This window comes from Gossypium hirsutum, chromosome D02 (assembly GCF_007990345.1).
Source record: "Gossypium hirsutum isolate 1008001.06 chromosome D02, Gossypium_hirsutum_v2.1, whole genome shotgun sequence".
NCBI lineage: Eukaryota > Viridiplantae > Streptophyta > Magnoliopsida > Malvales > Malvaceae > Gossypium > Gossypium hirsutum.
In genome coordinates this window covers 105,939-124,352 of record NC_053438.1, presented here as the reverse complement: position 1 = coordinate 124,352, position 18,414 = coordinate 105,939, and the positions used below count along the sequence as shown (strand labels likewise).

The 18,414-nt window shown below is 35.0% G+C and overlaps 2 protein-coding genes across 2 annotated transcripts; one reads left to right on the top strand and one right to left on the bottom strand.

The window, feature by feature from the left end:
- Positions 1–7,933: 7,933 nt before the first annotated feature.
- Positions 7,934–13,179, top strand: LOC107906190 (ethanolamine-phosphate cytidylyltransferase). The gene is made up of 9 exons (XM_016833119.2): positions 7,934–8,473; positions 8,554–8,789; positions 8,875–9,062; positions 9,567–9,638; positions 9,736–9,803; positions 11,664–11,784; positions 12,542–12,607; positions 12,679–12,801; positions 12,930–13,179. The coding sequence occupies exons 1-9, from the start codon at positions 8,163–8,165 to the stop codon at positions 12,999–13,001; spliced, it is 1,257 nt and encodes a 418-aa protein (XP_016688608.2). The 5' UTR covers positions 7,934–8,162; the 3' UTR covers positions 13,002–13,179.
- Positions 13,180–14,530: 1,351 nt separating this feature from the next.
- Positions 14,531–17,811, bottom strand: LOC107960801 (protein SCARECROW). The gene is made up of 2 exons (XM_041087898.1): positions 15,583–17,811; positions 14,531–15,064 (listed from the first exon to the last, which is right to left on the bottom strand). Exons 1-2 carry the CDS (start codon positions 17,400–17,402, stop codon positions 14,614–14,616), a joined length of 2,271 nt encoding a protein of 756 aa, XP_040943832.1. The 5' UTR covers positions 17,403–17,811; the 3' UTR covers positions 14,531–14,613.
- Positions 17,812–18,414: the final 603 nt, after the last annotated feature.

Here is an 18,414-nt window from a genome sequence, read left to right as displayed (position 1 = left end):
ATCAAATTTTGACGCCGTTGCCAATGATTGGTGTTAACTCTGTTGTTCCAATAGGGTCGGAAGCGTGTAAATTATTGTACTAAAAAATCACACAAAGTTCAATTCCTAGGGAAGAGAGGTGGATCACATGGATCTCTTAAATACCAAGTCTTTCCTTAGACAGAATATCCCTTCTATAGTAATTTAATAGCACAATTAAATACTACTATTATACCCTCAAATATTGAAAGAAAAATAGGACAAGAAAGAACATAAGAGATTTAACGAGGTTCGGTAAATTATACTTACGTCCTCGGGCACTAACACCAGATGATAACTTTACTATCTCCAAAATATTACAAACAAATAGAATTCCTTAAGAATTCTCAAATGGGAGAAGAGAGAAAACTAAGAGAGAAAGATTGGTTGGGATGGTTGAAATGAGAAATGGTTAGGCCTATTTATAGTTGAGGTTCAGGGACTAACTTGCAAATGGCCTAAAAAATTAGGGACCAAAATTGCAATTATACCATTCAACTTTAAACTCAACATGCCAACCACTTTTTACTTTCTTCTTTCGGTGCCAATTGCACCTCCCACCATTTTTAACTTTTCAACAATCTCCACCTTGAAGATTTGACTAGGATAATCACATCTTCACACACTTCCTTCAACTCCCCAAATTTGATAAAGCTATCTTTTGTAGTGCCTCCAAATGCGCTCTCGAGCGCCATACACCTAAAGGTGCTCAAATTCTCAGGATGTTAATCAAGTTCAAACAATGATTAAACTTGATTGTTGTTACCACCTTGGTCATCATATCTGCGGGATTATCTGCTGTCGGAATCTTCTGAAGTAGAATTTTTCCTTTTTCAAAGACTTCCCGCACAAAGTGATATCTTACGTCGAAATGCTTGGTTCTTGAATGATAGACTTGATTTTTCGCTAAATGAATAGCACTCTGACTATCACAATATAGGCTAATGTGACTTTGAACAACTCCCAAGTCTTTCAATAATCCATTAAGCCAAATAGCCTCCTTAACAGCTTCTGTAACTGCCATATATTCTGCCTCTGTAGTAGACACAGCTACTGTAGACTGTAAGGTAGACTTCCAACTCACTGGGGCTTTCGCAAGAGTAAACAGATACCCCGTAGTTGAACGACGTTTATCTAAATCACCAGCAAAGTCGGAATCAACATATCCAACTACAAACTGACCAAGTGCTTCATCCTGTTCAAAAATTAAACCAACATCTACGGTTTTTCGAAGATACCGTAGAATCCATTTCACAGCTTGCCAATGTCCTTTTCCAGGATCATGCATATACCTGCTCACAACTCCAACAGCTTGTGAAATGTCAGGCCTCGTACACACCATCGCATACATCAAACTCCCAACTGCATTAGCATATGGGACTTTCGCCATATATTCTCTTTCATCTTCAGTCTTCGGAGATAATTGAGCACTAAGTTTCAAATGAGAAGCAAGTGGGGTACTTACATGTTTTGTGTTTTCATTTACACCAAAACATTGTAATACCTTTTTCAGATATTGCTTCTGATTTAAACAGAGCTTGCCTCTCGGTCTATCTCTACTTATCTCCATGCCGAGAATCTTCTTGGCCTCACCTAGATCTTTCATCTCGAACTCTTGATTCAACTGAGCCTTCAGCTTATCTATCTCATTTTGGCTCTTCAAAGCGATTAACATATCATCAACATACAAGAGTAGATAAATGAAAGATCCGTCATGCAGCTTCTGCAAATATACACAATTGTCATATTTGCTTCTTGTATACTTCTGCCTTCTCATAAAGCTATCAAATCGCTTGTACCACTGCCTCGGGGATTGCTTCAATTCATATAGCGATTTGTTCAGCTTACAAACCCAATTTCTACCACCAGCATCTGTGTATCCTTCGGGCTGAGTCATATAGATCTCCTCTTCTAACTCACCATGCAAGAAAGCCGTCTTAACATCAAGTTGAGCTAGCTCCAAATTCAACTGTGCTACCAAGGCCAACAAAATTCTAATGGAGGAATGCTTCACAACAGGGGAAAATACATCATTGTAGTCAATTCCCTCCTTCTGAGCGTAGCCTTTAGCTACCAATCTTGCCTTGTAGCGAATATCCTTCTTGCTAGGAGATCCATCTTTCTTTGCGAATACCCACTTGCATCCGATTGCCCTTTTATCTTTCGGTAATTGCGCCAACTCCCAAGTATTGTTCTTCCGGAGAGACTGCATTTCTTCATCCAAGGCGCTTTTCCATTTATCACTTTCTAAGCTTTGCATTGCTTCTTGATAAGTGATAGGAATATCATCAACAACGGGAAGGGCGTAGGCCACCATATCAGTAAATCGAGCAGGTTTACGAATTTCTCTCCGTGGCCTTGCAACTGCAACTGGTTCTGGTGTACTTAGTGGTTCTTGGGTCAGAACCTCTTCAACCTCTAATTCCTCCATTGTGGCTGGAGAATTAGACTTATTAACTGGGCAAATCCCCATCTGCTCAAACTCCACCTGTTTTGGAGTACACTCCACCTGCTGTGGAGTATTGCTCGTCTGAATATCTTTATCTGCTACCTTTTTCAATGTGGCAAATTCATCAAAGATAACATCTCTGTTACAGATCATTTTCTTTGTGCTTAAGCACCAAAGACGAAATCCCTTCACTCCAGAAGTGATTCCCATAAAGAGAGCTTTATTTGCCCTCGGATCTAACTTTGACTCCTTCACATGGTAATATGCAGTGGATCCAAACACATGTAAGGAATCATAATCTGTAGCCGGTTTTCCAGACCATACCTCCATAGGAGTTTTTCTTTCTAATGCAGATGATGGCAAATGATTAACAAGATGGCCAGCGTATGTCACAGCCTCAGCCCAAAATTGCTTGCCCAACCCAGCATTGGACAACATACATCGAACTTTCTCCAGCAATGTTCGATTCATACGCTCTGCCAATCCATTCTACTGTGGTGTGTCCCTAACTGTGAAGTGTCGAACAATACCATACTCTTGGCACACATCGAAGAACGGATCACTTTTATATTCCCCTCCATTGTCCGTCCTAAGCCGCTTGATTTTCTTGCCAGTCTGGTTTTCGATCATAGTTTTCCATTTAAGAAAAACTCCAAGCACTTCATCTTTAGTTTTCATGGTATACACCCAAACTCTTCTGGAAAAGTCATCAACAAAAGTAACAAAGTAGTGTTTTCCTCCCAATGAAGGTATCTTGAAAGGCCCCCACACATCTGAGTGAACATATTCCAAAATACCTTTTGTATTATGGATAGCAGTGCCGAATTTCACTCTCTTTTGCTTTCCCAGAACACAGTGCTCACAAAATTTTAATTTGCAAGCCTTTGCACATTTCAACAATCCTTGCTTTGCCATAATTTGCAAGGATTTTTCGCTGGCATGTCCCAACTTCATATGCCACAACTGCATTGAGTCCAAGTCTTTGTTACCGGAAGCTGCAGCGACTGCTCCAATAACTGTACTACCTTGGTAGTAATACAAGTTATTTTTCCTAATGCCCTTCAACATCACAAGTGCGCCAGATGTCACTTTCAAAATCCCATCTCTCATAGTAACAACTGAACCATTGGATTCCAAGGCTCCCAATGAGATGAGATTTTTCTTCAAACTAGGCACGTACCGAACATCAGTCAGAACTCTGGTTGATCCATCTTGATTCTTTAATTGGATTGAACCTATCCCAACAGTTTTACAGGCATTGTCATTACCCATATAAACAACTCCTCCATTTAGTTCTACTAAATCAGAGAACCACTCCCGGTTAGGGGACATATGATAGGTACAACCCGAATCCAATATCCACTCATCTGAATGGAACGACGATGATGATGCAACCAGTGATAGTTCAGAGTCACTAGTATCATGCTTAGCAACACAAGCATCTACAATAGCTTTTCCCTTATTCTTCAGCTTTGGACAATTTTTCTTCCAGTGGCCTTTCTCATGACAAAAAGCACATTCATCTTTCCCGAGTCTGGACTTTGACTTTGTTCTCCCATTTTGAGTTTTCTTCCGAGTGTATGAACGATCTCGGACTACTAAAGCTTCTGTATCTCTGATTGAGTTTTTCTGTTTGTCCTTCTTTCTCTGTTCATAACTGTATAAGGCCGCACAGACTTCGCTCAGAGATATATCACTCCTGCCATGAAGTAGAGTAGTTTCTAGGAACTCAAACTCCTCAGGAAGTGACCCCAACAGCATCAAAGCCAAATCTTCATCTTTGAATGTCTCATCCATATTCAGCAAATCAGTGACTAACTGATTAAATTTGGTGATGTGATCATTCATTGTGGTACTTGGGACGTATGTGAAGTGAAACAGTCTTTTCTTCAAGTGGAGCTTATTTTGACTGTTTTTCTTCAAAAATTTTTCTTCAAGTGCCACCCACAACTTATTTGCAGAAGTCTCCTTTGAAAAAGCATACCTCTGCTCTCGAGAAAGGCATGATCGAATTGTGCCACATGCCAACCGATTGATCGCCTTCCAATCTTTCTCCTGTACATCATCTGGTTTCTCTTCATCAATGGCAATGTCTAGACCCTGCTGAAAAAGGGCATCTAGAACCTCACTTTGCCACATACCAAAATGGTCCGTGCCATCAAAGATCTCCACGGCTAATCTTGCATTTGCAATTGTCGGTCTTGTCCACATGGACGATGTTGAAGCTCCTACACCGACCGTTTTCTCCATAATCTTTCAATATACCTAAGGAAATCTTTTCTGATGTGGAAGATCAGTTTAAACTGCAACCACAGAGCAAACTACGATTAACCTTCGGCTTTTGATACCACTTGTTGTTCCAATAGGGTCGGAAGCGTGTAAATTATTGTACTAAAAAATCACACAAAGTTCAATTCCCAGGGAAGAGAGGTGGATCACATGGATCTCTTAAATACCAAGTCTTTCCTTAGACAGAATATCCCTTCTATAGTAATTTAATAGCACAATTAAATACTACTATTATACCCTCAAATATTGAAAGAAAAATAGGACAAGAAAGAACACAAGAGATTTAACGAGGTTCGGTAAATTATACCTACGTCCTCGGGCACTAACACCAGATGATAACTTTACTATCTCCAAAATATTACAAACAAATAGAATTCCTTAAAAATTCTCAAATGGGAGAAGAGAGAAAACTAAGAGAGAAAGATTGGTTGGGATGGTTGAAATGAGAAATGGTTAGGCCTATTTATAGTTGAGGTTCAGGGACTAACTTGCAAATGACCTAAAAAATTAGGGATCAAAATTGCAATTATACCATTCAACTTTAAACTCAACTTGCCAACCACTTTTTACTTTCTTCTTTCGGTGCCAATTGCACCTCCCACCATTTTTGACTTTTCAACAAACTCATTTTGTGTTTTCTTTTTAACCAGGTCGTGACGTGCCGACGGTTAGAGCATGATTTAGAAGTAGAGAAGACTTCTCATGAAAAAAAAAATGATGATAATCGTGTAACTTTCCAAAAACTTCATTAGTTTTAAACAACATGATTTTAGAAACTATATGTATTCGAATTTTCAAAAGAAATAAAAAAAAATAGAAATTATCAGCTTGAGTAGAAAAGACTAAATTAAAGAGTTATATTATGATGTATTAATTTAAAGTGGGGATTAAAATGATAAAATATAAAAAGTGTTATGGTTTTAGTATAAATATTTAAAATTTATTGATCAAAATGTAAATATGAAAAAAAGAGACCAAAAGTGCAAATACCTCAGAGGTGTAAAGTTCCAACATGTGAAATAAATTGGTATATAGAGACTAAATTGAATAAATGAAGAAATGAGAGGAACTAAATTATAATTTTTCCTAAAGTGAAGAGTGACTCAATGGTGAAATTGTAGAAAATCGTGAGGATAATCATTTCTCAAAGGTGAGAAATAATTAAGGAGTATTTGGTGTTAAAATATGATTGGTTGAAATATTTTATTATAATTTTATTTTAGAATATTTTATTAATTAATAGAGATATTTTAATAGAAAAGTTGTATAGGTTTCTTTCATTCACCATCATTCTCCCGCAATTTACCGTTAATGGAAAAATAAAATTTTATTTTTTTATAATTTATTTTTTATTAAAATTCACCATTTTCACCTTGAAACCAAAAAAATTTTCATAGCCTATGATAAGTATGAATATTACCTTGGATTCAAGAGAATTGAAATTGGAGGAGGGAAAAAAGCGAAGCTAAGGCTTGTAATAAATAGGATAAGGTAAGAACATAAAGATTTTATTTTGATTTTAAGCTTAACATTATTGAAAAAGCAAGAAAATGATGCTAAACTAGAGTTTGTTATATAAAATTTTGTGTTCTTAACATGTTAGTGAAGAAAATGTGATAAAAACTATTATAGAGGAAGGAAAAGACAATATAAATATGAGAAAATAAAGCGGTGAAGCTAGAGAAGTGAAAATTCTAGCTAAATAGAGACAAATACTTAAAATAATTATTTTCCAAAGAACTAAAGTGTCCATGATTAATAATTAGTTTTTAAAATTGATAAAACAAATTCTTTTAAGAATGTGTAAGTTGTTTGGTAAAAAAAATAATGGCTCAACTTTGAAAATTCAACAAAAATTATAGAAATTGAGATAGAGGTTGAACCAAACATGAAATTCAAGCCTATCGAGTTTGTTTTGTATAGAAGAAATGATGTGAGTAACGGAATTGTAGATTATGAGATAAATAAATTTAAGTAAGACAATGTCAAATTGATTTTGGGTTCCCCAATTTTGACTTTGAAAATTTATTAAAAATTATAATAAAAATATTTTGGAGTTGAAATTTATATTTCTAAAAGATTAATGAGTCTATTTTCAAAAGAAACAAATGGAAACATTATATGAATTCTTTATTGAAAAATAAATATTTTTTAGTGAAGAAGTGTTAGAGCTATCTAGTATTATAACGAAGGAAAATTTAAAGAAAATACTGTATTAATTTGCTTATGTAAAAATTCTAAAATTTTTATGGTAAAAATTTCGTTGAGTCTAGTTTTAAAAATAACAAATAGATCTTAATTTCGAATTTTGTAGGCTAATATATAAGTAATTTAGTGACTGCTACTCAAGTAGCCAGTCTTGTTACGAGTATATGTGTAATTAATTTTAAAAAAATCAATTAAAAATTATTTAATGAGAAATTTAATTTTAAAGGTAATAAAAATAATAAAATATTTTTATAGAAAAATTAGTCAATACTTAATTAATAAAATAACCAATTAAAAATTAATTTAATAAGGAATTTGAATGTTAATAAAAATAAATAAAAAGTAAGTTGTCTTTTTTAATTTTAAGATTTTTAAACCAGCAATAAAAACCTACAATTCAATTTAAATATAAAGTCTCGATTTAATTTTTTCTCTTTTTAGTTAGTATATATTTATATATTATTCTTTTAGAAGTTTTAAATACAAATAACACGTTGAAACAATTATAAAATAAATATGAAATTTTACATCGAACAATTTAAATTTTATTAATTAGAATTTATTTTATCAATTCAAATATAAAAATAAAATTTAACTTTTTGTTCAATATTTAATTATCAATTGAGGAATTTCACTTTAATAAGAAATTTAATGTTAATAGTAATCATAATATATTTTGAAAATATTTCATAATTTTACTTTAATATGGATTTTAATATCAATGGAAATGTATATTTTATTAATAGTTTATTTTAATTAAAAAAATTAATTGTATAAATTATCAAGCAATTTGCAATTTTAAAATCGCTACTTTTATGCACATTATCTAAAACCAGAATTAGAAAAATAAAGAAAAACAAGGGAGTATCAGAGTCTTGATTTCCTACCTCATAATTTTTTGTTTTTCGGTCCACTAACCTTTATTATCTTCTTTCCATCACCCTAATTTGTAATTTCAGGAAAAAAAAAAAAGGAAAAAGTCACTCGTCAGGTGGCATAAGCTGAAGGCTACAATATAATGATATTCCATATCGTGATTCTAAGCAATAGTAGCAAAAGAAAATGTGAAAAAGCGAAAAAAAATCTATACTTGGCAATTGGAGTTTTTTTTTTGGCAATTAGAGTTGAGATGTTGGATAAATACTGATAAATATATATACATATTTTTTTCTGGAAATAAATTGACAAAAATCAAGCAATGAACAAGATATCATCAACAACCCTAATAGGTGGAGCAGTGGTAGTGGCCATGGCGGTAGGATTGTACCTTGGCGTAGCGAAAAGAGGCTTACCTCCTGAAGGACTTGGAATGGGTTTGTGGAGGAAAATAAAAAGGAAGAAGAAGCCATTGCGCGTGTATATGGACGGTTGTTTTGACATGATGCATTACGGTCACTGCAATGCCCTCCGTCAAGCTCGTGCAGTGGGCGATCAATTGGTGGTGGGGGTAGTTAGCGATGCGGAAATCATTGCAAACAAAGGCCCTCCTGTAACTCCTATGCATGAAAGGTATAGGATTGATATATATACACAAACATGAGTGGTCGATTCATTTTTTTTCAATTCATTCATTTTTGTTGTGAATTAAGGATGATAATGGTAAAGGCGGTGAAGTGGGTGGATGAGGTCATTTCTGATGCGCCGTATGCAATCACCGAAGATTTCATGAAGAAGCTGTTCGATGAATACAAGATGGACTACATTATTCACGGCGATGACCCTTGTGTTCTTCCCGATGGAACTGATGCTTATGCTGTTGCTAAGAAGGCTGGTCGTTTTAAGCAGATTAAGCGCACCGAAGGCATCTCTAGCACTGACATTGTCGGTCAGTTTAAGCATTTCCATGAATTTTAATAAAAGATCCATGGATGCTTTCTAATGTATTGCCTTGCATTCATTGTTCCTAACAGGCCGAATGCTTCTTTGTGTAAGAGAAAGATCAGTTAGTGACAGTCATAATCATTCCTCTCTACAAAGACAATTCAGCCACGGGCACAGCCAAAAATTTGAGGATGGTGGATCTGGATCTAGATCTGGAACTCGCGTATCTCATTTTCTACCGACATCCCGCAGAATCGTGCAATTTTCAAACGGAAAGGTATGCATAACATATGCTCTCCTCATATATATATTTTTTGTTTGTTTCAGTTGCATTTTTCTAGTTTTAGAAAAATTTGATCCAAGAGTTAAGGTCTCCATATAGGTAGTGTAGAAAAAGAAATAAACATTCAAGTTAGTAACGCTATTTAAAACTCAAAAGTTTCCCATAATATTTTTACAAAATGGTTGAAGAGGCCCAAAGTAACATTTTGTTTTGAAACTTACTTGATCTTGAAATGAATCATGATAACTAGTGCATTGTAGAAACGTTTGGATGCATGTACTGGGATTCTGCTCATCTATATTTTTGTCGGATAAAGAATTAAAAAATAAATTGCATTTTCTGTGATAGCTATCTCTACGCTTTTCATCTATTTTATCTTCTCCATGCCTTCTATATGAAAAAAAGAATCCTTAAATTCTTGACATTTGATTGTTGGCAGTGTTTGGCATGCAATCCATTCAAGCAGAATTATATAAATTTCTCTACTGCTTGTTGTAGGGCCCCGGACCAAACGCTCACATTGTTTATATAGATGGTGCATTTGATCTTTTCCATGCTGGACATGTTGAGGTACGTTATGTCTTATTTATTGTTGATTTTTCAATGGTGATTTTGTCTCCAGAGAGAAAGAAATAAAGAAAAAGTCACTAAATCTATGCTATATTAGATTCTGCGTGTTGCCCGAGAACTGGGAGATTTTCTTCTCGTTGGTACCCACAATGATCAAACTATCAGGTAAATTCACTCTCTTGCATTTTAATTTATTCCTCTTTTTAACTTGTCATTGCAGTATTTTTCTTTTTGGAATTAAAAGTTATTGTTACATAAATTAGTTATATTTTTTTTTTGGGAAAAAAAGGAAAGAAAATATTTGTTGTTTTTGAAATTTCTTTATTTTCATTTTTATGTTTTATATTTTATCTTTTATTCTAAAAATGGTAATAATGTTCTCTTATTATAAATATTTTTCAAAATCATGTGTTATATTTAAGTCGGTCATATTTTTATTGTGTCACCCAACCTACATTATTAAACGCTTAAACCTACATTATTAAACGCTTGAAAATAGAAGTTGACTAAGCTCAACTTCGCCAAAAGCCTAACTTTGACCTTGTCGAGCGTCCTGTTACATAAAATGAGCCCATACAATCCTCAGAAGACATATAAGGAAGGCTCCTATCAACACTTGTCAATCCATCACCATCGAGGCTCAACGTTACTCCTCCTAATCAGGTTACATTGACTCCAATAATATTTTGCAACCAGCTAGTCTACCCTTTATAGCTATGGAGTAAAGTGTTTAATTTTCACCATCCAAGCAACCTCCCTCAATAAATACTTACTCCAACATCTAAGTAGCGGTAGATATAAGAACTCGACAATTTATTATTTTGACCACCCTGCAAAAATCCTCTCTCAACTTCTATATACATCCTAGGCTTTTATCCTGGTTCTTTGCACTTTGTGAACCACCACTATAGTTTGCCAAAACACGTTGTATAACTTATTTTTTATAATAATTGGTGCTGTGAAAAAATAAAAAAAATTACATCTCTACTACTCTATTATAATCAAGAAAAATAATACCAAGATGTCATCTATTATCAACACCAAGGTGAAACCAAGGTCAAAATGATGTTGTAAAATTTTATTATCCATCATTTCCACAATTTCAACTATAGAGCAACAAGCATTATATTCCATTTTCCCACCACCTTGACAAATCATCATGATGAAGGGTATTGTCGAGATTTAGGAGTGGGAGAAGATTTTAGCCCTAAAGTCCGATAGTATAGGGAATTGCAAGCCCAAAGAGTTTCTTTATGCTCAAATCCAAAAATGTGCCCTAGAAAGTTCCATGAGGGACAAGAAGCAACCGAGAAAGGACGAACAATGGGGCCGAAGATGATCTCCAGGATGCTAGCATAACCTTGATTCAGAGGGAAACCAAACTATTGTGCCAAATGAAGGGAAAATAAAGCTAAAATAGTTGAAATTGTTAACGCACAAATCACCTAAAAGGAGTTTCATCTGTGCCATTCCATCATTACACCCATTTAAATACCTTACAAGGAACATTCTTAGCGAGAGTAGGGAAATATTAGAGACCCCACCTCCCATAGTTCTAATCCATGAAAAAGGAAGTCTACAGCTGAGTGCTTATATCACAAAGATGTAGGACATGCTACGAACAACTGCTTAAACTTAAAGGATGCTATTAAAGTACTTGTAGAAGGGACAGTTGGAACGGTTCATAGAGCAAAAACCCTACTCCCCAAAAGAAGGGACAGGGGAGACATCGCAGTAAAAGGAATCTTAGAAGTGTCAAAATATCGGTGCAGAAAGGGGAAACTCTTTTGATTCTAGCACATAACCACCACCCCTTCAAAATAAACATAAAAGGGGGGAGGACGAATAGGGAATACCCTTCCAAATAAAATGTGTGCAAGCTTTGTAGGAAGAAAAAGATCTTGAATGGCATAGATACACATTTCTCTTTTAAATGCAAAAGGAGAACACCTTGCTATGCCGAGCAAGGTAATGTTATGAATAAGCCAAGGCATTCAAAGAAATATTGTATTATATATCATGCAGTGCTAAACGAGGTACTCATCGCCCTATCATGAATCTACATGAAAGAAGCTTAAGTGTTTTAGCTTGTCGCTATGTGGATGAGGTGATAATCGGTGCTCCATGGGAAGTGTCTAAAGACATGGTTAGTACTATTCTTTGGTTTAATTTGTTAAGACTTAATTATTTTTTTTTAAAGTAGTATATGCTGGTTTATAATATCTTTATTTTGATTCTGGTGGCATTTAAAGATTGAACTACATTAAAGGAAAAGGCTTTGATGTATTCTATGAAAATTTTTAGGGCTTTTTTCTGTTGTTTTTTTAAGTGTTTTAACTTAGAATGATTATGAAAGGTCCACTTTTTAAAATTTTACTACTATGCCACATTATATTTGTATTAAACTAATTTACATTATTTTTTTAACTCTTATTAATAAAAAAATCACAACATCCGAAATTTAAACCCTAAACAAATAAAATCAAATCCTTAAATTTTAAACTTCTAAATTCTAAAACTCTAAATTTTAATTCTAATTCTAACTCTAATCCTAAATGATAAATATTAAATCTCTAAATATTATATTCTAAATATTATTTTACTATTATTATTAGTTAATGTTAATTAATTAACACAAAAAAAACTATACTTAAAGTTAAACTATATTAACAGAGAATTGATCTAGTGTTAAAGCGTACAAGGTACTAATTAAAAACTTTTTAAAAAATATGATGTGCCATATTATTAATAGATCTTAAAAAGTTACCTAATATAATTAAAACTTTGTATGAAATTGCATTTTAGTTAAATTATTGCTTTACACTTTTAAATTAATGTTTGTTTTATGAAAATCTAAGAAATTGACCCATAATTTTTCTCTCACCACAATCTTGCAATTGCAGATCACAACTTTTAATATATCATTAGTTGTCCATGGAACAGTGGCAGAGAGCAGTGATTTTCAGAAGGTGAAGTGTAAAACTTGTTGATCATGACGAGTGAATAGAATGGCTAAGTTACATTTTTTCATGTCATGCAGGAAAAAGATAACCCTTATGATGTTCCAATTAGTATGGGAATTTTCAAAGTTCTAGAAAGTCCACTCGACATTACAACTACCACAATAATTAAGAGGATTGTAGCAAATCATAAAGCTTACCAGGTTCACTTTATTATAGTCATGCTATTTGTGACTGAATCTTATACTTTAAACCCTCTTTCAAGTGAGTTATAAAGTGGATTATATGGTTTGTGCTGAAAGTGCTTATAAGATATGTTTCCATTGTGCAGAAACGTAATGCGAAGAAGGTTGCAAGTGAGAAAAGATATTATGACAATAAAACTTATGTTTCCAGCGACTGATTACATGTACGGTCTGCCCCACCTATTTTATTTTGCAAAAGTAAAAGCTAATTAATTAGTACTAACATCAAGACTGAGCATCCATTTCCCCTACATCACATGCTACCTTTGTTATTCAAATATTTGTAAAATTTGTGTCACTCTATTGGTTTATTATAATATTATACTCTTTTCTTCATTATACTCTCTAATTTTTATTAAATTGAATTTCAATTTTTTAAATTATTTAAATTTCATTCGGATTACCAAAAAGTACTAAAGAGAGATTGGTTATTAAGTACTTTATTGATAATTATAATCAATTTATTAAAAAGTATTAAAATTCATCTTTATTGAGAGATAAACCGGGCTTAGCCCCAAAAATAGATAATTATAATTTTACCGGCCTTTATAAATTATACCTCTCTAAATGAATATACATATGTTTAGTCCTTTATTAAAAAAATATAGATTAATATATAAAAGATACAATTATATCTTCACCTCTTTGTATATTTATTATATTTGCATTTATTTATGTTGTGTTGATTTTATTTTTTGCGTTGCATTTTAATTATTTTAATATTGTTATGTAGGAATTCATTAATGTTTCAATTAGTTATTATAACATAATGTATATAAAAAAAATTTGATGTGTGATACACAATGATTTGATTTAAAATTTGGTTTAGGAAAAATAAATTATTATTTAAATATTTTATTTTTAAACTTATAGTTATAAAGTATATATTTAAAATGGTTGGAACTCATGTTAACATATCAATCCATTTATAATCCTTGTGGCCAGCTAGGAAAAAATTAAATAATTTATTTTATTTAGAGTTCATATTCAATTCTCTAGTTTTTTCTTTTTGATAAATTAGGTTTTTTATTCTTAGAGAATATACTTAAATGAGTTAGTCTATAATTATTAAGTTTGTTCACATTATTTAAATTATTAACTTGGTTCACATTATGCAGAAGGATCCGACAAACCATATTTATTTTGTTTTTTAAGTCTGCTGTGTTTTAATCTTTTCAAAGCATTTTTTTATTTATCTCATGTTTTATATAATTTATTATATATTTTTAGTTTAATTTTAAATTTACTTACTTAAAATATTAAAATAGTTAATATTTAATATATATAAATAAATTATATTAATTTATAATATCTTTTACAATCCTAGACAAAGTCAAATATATAAATCTAGTCATTTATAAAAGTTTAGTATAATGGTAAGACACATTACATTATTAAAATCTTAGAACGTATATGAAAACTGTAAATAAAAGTTTGGTTTTCAAAGTCTTTCAAAAATAAAAATTTTAATATTAAATAAATATGAATTTATTTCTATTCTAACATAAAATTAATTTATTAATTAAATTTTTAGAAAGTAATATGTGAAAATAATAAATTGACATGATATTTCGTATATGATAATATATTTATTGCATCATATTTTGAAAATAATATAGCTTAATTTAATAAATTTAATAATAATTATTTAATGATTAATGAACTTTTAAAATTAAAAAAAATGCAATGATAAAATATACCAAATTAAAATTCAGTTATCAATACCAAATTAAAATTCATAACTTTGGCATGCGGAATATAACCTATTAATTAATTAGCATGGAATTGGAATGGAAGGGTGTCCTCGCCTGGCCTCCAGGCAGAAGCAGTGAGCAAGCAAAGGTCTTTCCAACCAAGCTTGAGGGCGCCATTGTCCTCAACCAAAGTATAACCATGAGATGGGAACATGCCTAAGAGCAGGGTGGCCTGCGTCGCCGCATTGCCAGCAAGGGATATACCCTTGAACCCACACTGCTGCAGCTTCTCCCTCCAATTATGGAATTTCATGGAACCTCCTCCTAAAGCCAGAACATTTCGTATCTCCTTGGATAGTAGCTGCTGCTCCACCACGTGCCTCTCCTCGCTCTCTTCCCCGTAGCTTGCCCCTAGTGAATCAAATACCGCTGAGTAGTAGTGTATGGCTTCCACAAACCTTCCCAAAAATGGTCCTTCCTGCCTCCTCAAGTCCTGTTCTACTACCGTCACTACTTTGGGTGCCAACCTGATCATGAATCATCATCATCAGTAGCTCCCTCGTCTTCAAACACACTCATTTTTTATTACACAAATTAACTGATTAATAAATGTGTCATGCTTGGATGAATGAAAACTAATTAATTTAGATTAGTAAAACTAGATTTCAGATAGAGAGGACAAACAGAGCTACGGTTTATTATTATTCTTATTTATAAGTTGTAGTAGTAGTAGACTTGTAGTGATGGATTTAGGGCATAGAAGACCAATTTTTATTTCTAATCAACGTCTAGGTCTAGCCTTCCATCTAAAAAATTTATGGCAATAATAAAGTTGTAGGGTTAAAAGAAAAAGCAACTTGAGTTGCGTGTATTTGTGGAGTGCATTCGATGCGTATAGTTATATACTTATATGTCAACAATATCATGTTTTCTGTGTTAACTAAACCATGAAACTAAAGTATATGACTGTCTACTTAGTGCCTACTTTAGGAAATTCATGCAAGCAAGAGCCAAAGATCAAGGACTAAGGGCGTCATTTAGTCACCTTCGCAAGAGCCACAGCGCGTTGGTATCTGAACCAGTCACGTCGTAAAGAGAGTGCTGCAGCCAGTGAACAGCTACTGCCTCCGTCTTGCTAACCTTGAGTCTCTCGGGTTCCAGATTCCCCACCTTATCCGCCACCGGGCAAAATTGGAAGGGGAGCCCCAGTTTGTCGGCAAAATCAGATAAACGTTTCCCGGTTGCCTCCAGGGCCTCCAAGGAGGTTCCCAACCCCGTGAGGCGCACGTGCGGCGGCCCGCCTGGTCTTGAGGCCAGTATGTGAAACAGCCCTGGCCACTGCAGGCCTTGCATTATGTCGAGATCTATGATGTGCACTCTCTCCTCCCTTTCGAACGCCTCTTGTATGGCTTGATTGGCTGTGAAATGCGAGAACTTGACGAATGGACTTATCCCGTTGAACACCTGGAATGCCGACACTATCTTTTGGGTATGGCTCTGTGACTGTGGAATCGGTGGAAGCGTAGCGCATATTCCCAGGCATGAGCTCAACAGCCTTGCGGACATAGCCTCTGAGAAATACGCTGCCACGCGCTGAGCAGACGTCCCAAATGGCGTTGACAGTTGCGACAGCTCTAACAGCATCCTATTTGCTTCCTCAAATTTATTAGCTGAAACCGCCTCAGCACACTGCAGGAGTAAGGTCAAGAGGTGCAATCCTTCTTCGTCTCTCTTTTGCTGCCGTATCTCCTCTTTCCTGTCTCTGGCGCTGCATGCTTGAACTATTTGAAAAGTGGACGTGGGCGTTGTGCAAGCAGTCGTCGAGGGAGTAGTCTTCTCAACTGGGGAAGGGTTTTCTTCTGGAACTGGAAGCGGCTGCTGCTCCCGAGTCTGTTGGTGATGAGGCAGTGTCTGACATAGGGAAAGAACCGGTGGTGTAGTCGCAGAAGGGCTACTGCTAATCTGATTGTGATGCTGGTGTTGGGTAGCGACTGCGTTGTTAGAAACGGATGGTGGATTTATCTCCCAGTTCAAGTACTGGCTCATGGAACAAGATTCGGGCAAAGAGCAGTTAGGAAGGCTATCTAGGGCAGGGTCCAAGTTAAAAGTGAGTCCAGAGGAGCCTTGTTGCTGACTATGGTTCCTCTGCAACAAGGAGGCCTCACCCTCCTTACTTCTCCTTTCAACTGGATCCACTAGGGAGCGGAGCCTGTACTCCAGGAGCGTAGCGAGGTTCGGGTTGCAAGGGTAGATGATCTCCCGGACGTTGTGGATGATTTGAGAAATGGAGACGTTAGAGGAGGTGTGGATGAGATCCCTTATGACACCGTCAATCCACACTGTAGCTGAAGTGTCATCCATTGAATTAGAGATCGGAGATATAATAACTGAGTCTGAGGCAGTAGTTGCGGTGACGGAGTTTCGGTTTCTGTCCGTTGGTGGAAATAAAGGCAAACCCGAGAAACCACAGACAGCCGGGGGGTGAGGTTTACTAGTGGAAATGGTATCGATACAAGTAAAAGTAGAAGTGGTTGTAGATAAAACAGCAGGCCCGCCTGACGTCACGGCGATGAAGTTTGCAGAAGGAAAAATGGCGGTATTCATCTTGATAGTGGAGTGGTTGAGGAGTGGATTAGATGATGCTGGCGCTGGCAAGAAAGAGCAAACAGTGTTGTTATCAGGCTCAGGCTCAGAGACAAGGGTGCGGCGAGGGAACCTTTGGTTGTCAACAATCTCAGAAGCCATTCTCTTCCTCATCATTTTCCCATCTGATGTATTGTTTGCTACTGCTACTGGGTGTCCTCGGCTGCTGCTGCTGCCATTGGTTTCACTATGATTTTCATCTACCAAATCAGAAGCGTCCATGGCCCATCAACTACAACTCTTTGTACAACTGGAGGGGACGCTTGCTAGCTTATGGAGGGATATGGGTATGTACCTTATAATATTAAACCAGAAGCAGATGGGAGCATAAGTAGGAGCATCCAAACAGAAAACGGTACCAAAACTAGGACAGCGGCTTCGGGATTCCTCTCTAATCTTACCACCACCTTCTACGTTAGTTAGGCCTAGGCCTCTTGTTATATAGTATATAATAAAAACTTCTCTTGCTCTTTTGATTTCTTGTCATCTTCAATCAAATTAATAATTTAATGCTTCAAGTACGCCGTAGCCATGCTTTTTGGATGCTTGAAAGTTTTGATTACAGTAGAGAAAAGAAATAAAGAAACTACAAAAAGGAAGAAGCAAGGGAGCGGTGATGGGTGGCGGTTAGCTAAGCGTCCTGATGTGGATGAATTTATTGCCAGTACTGGATATTAATTATTAAGAATGGAACATGCTAACGTTAATATTCATGAATGATGGTATACCATGTTTATTCTTGAATTAATTAATTAATTCATTAAAATCGGTGCTAAAGCGAAAAAAGAGAGGTAAACTCAGGGAGAGAATAAACTAAAGAGAGGAATTAGGAGCAGGTAAGATGATGGGCTGTCAAAGTAGAGAAAACAAGAAAAGAAGCAAGCAAGCAAAGACTGACTTTGGGATTGGTGGAGCTGGGGATGATAGCTTCAGCCTGTTTTGCTATTCGTCTTCTCCTGTTTGACGTCTTGCAACGACCAGTTCTATGAATCTATGCCCTCCCCCCTTACAAGCATAGCACAGCAGGCACACTACACCATACCACACCGCACACACTATTTCTCGCCTTTTTTTTTTTAAATATATATATTTTTCAAATTAATTACCATCTGCGCACAGTGAATCCTTCTGAAATATTTACAATCAATTTCTGTATATGCATATGAAACGAGAGCTACTTTGAAAGGAAGTCCTTCCAACATTGTATAACATGCTTGGCTTATCACTCTATAAT

What these genes read in the sequence shown, in the direction of transcription:
- LOC107906190 (XM_016833119.2), top strand. Translation starts at nt 8,163, where the DNA reads ATGAACAAGATATCATCAACAACCCTAATAGGTGGAGCAGTGGTAGTG. An exon ending in GTAACTCCTATGCATGAAAG is followed by an intron (nt 8,474 to 8,553) that starts GTATAGGATTGA and finishes TTGTGAATTAAG; the next exon opens with GATGATAATGGTAAAGGCGG. An exon ending in AGAGCAGTGATTTTCAGAAG is followed by an intron (nt 12,608 to 12,678) that starts GTGAAGTGTAAA and finishes CATGTCATGCAG; the next exon opens with GAAAAAGATAACCCTTATGA.
- LOC107960801 (XM_041087898.1), bottom strand. Translation starts at nt 17,402, where the DNA reads ATGGACGCTTCTGATTTGGTAGATGAAAATCATAGTGAAACCAATGGC. An exon ending in GCGCTGTGGCTCTTGCGAAG is followed by an intron (nt 15,065 to 15,582) that starts GTGACTAAATGA and finishes ATTCATGATCAG; the next exon opens with GTTGGCACCCAAAGTAGTGA.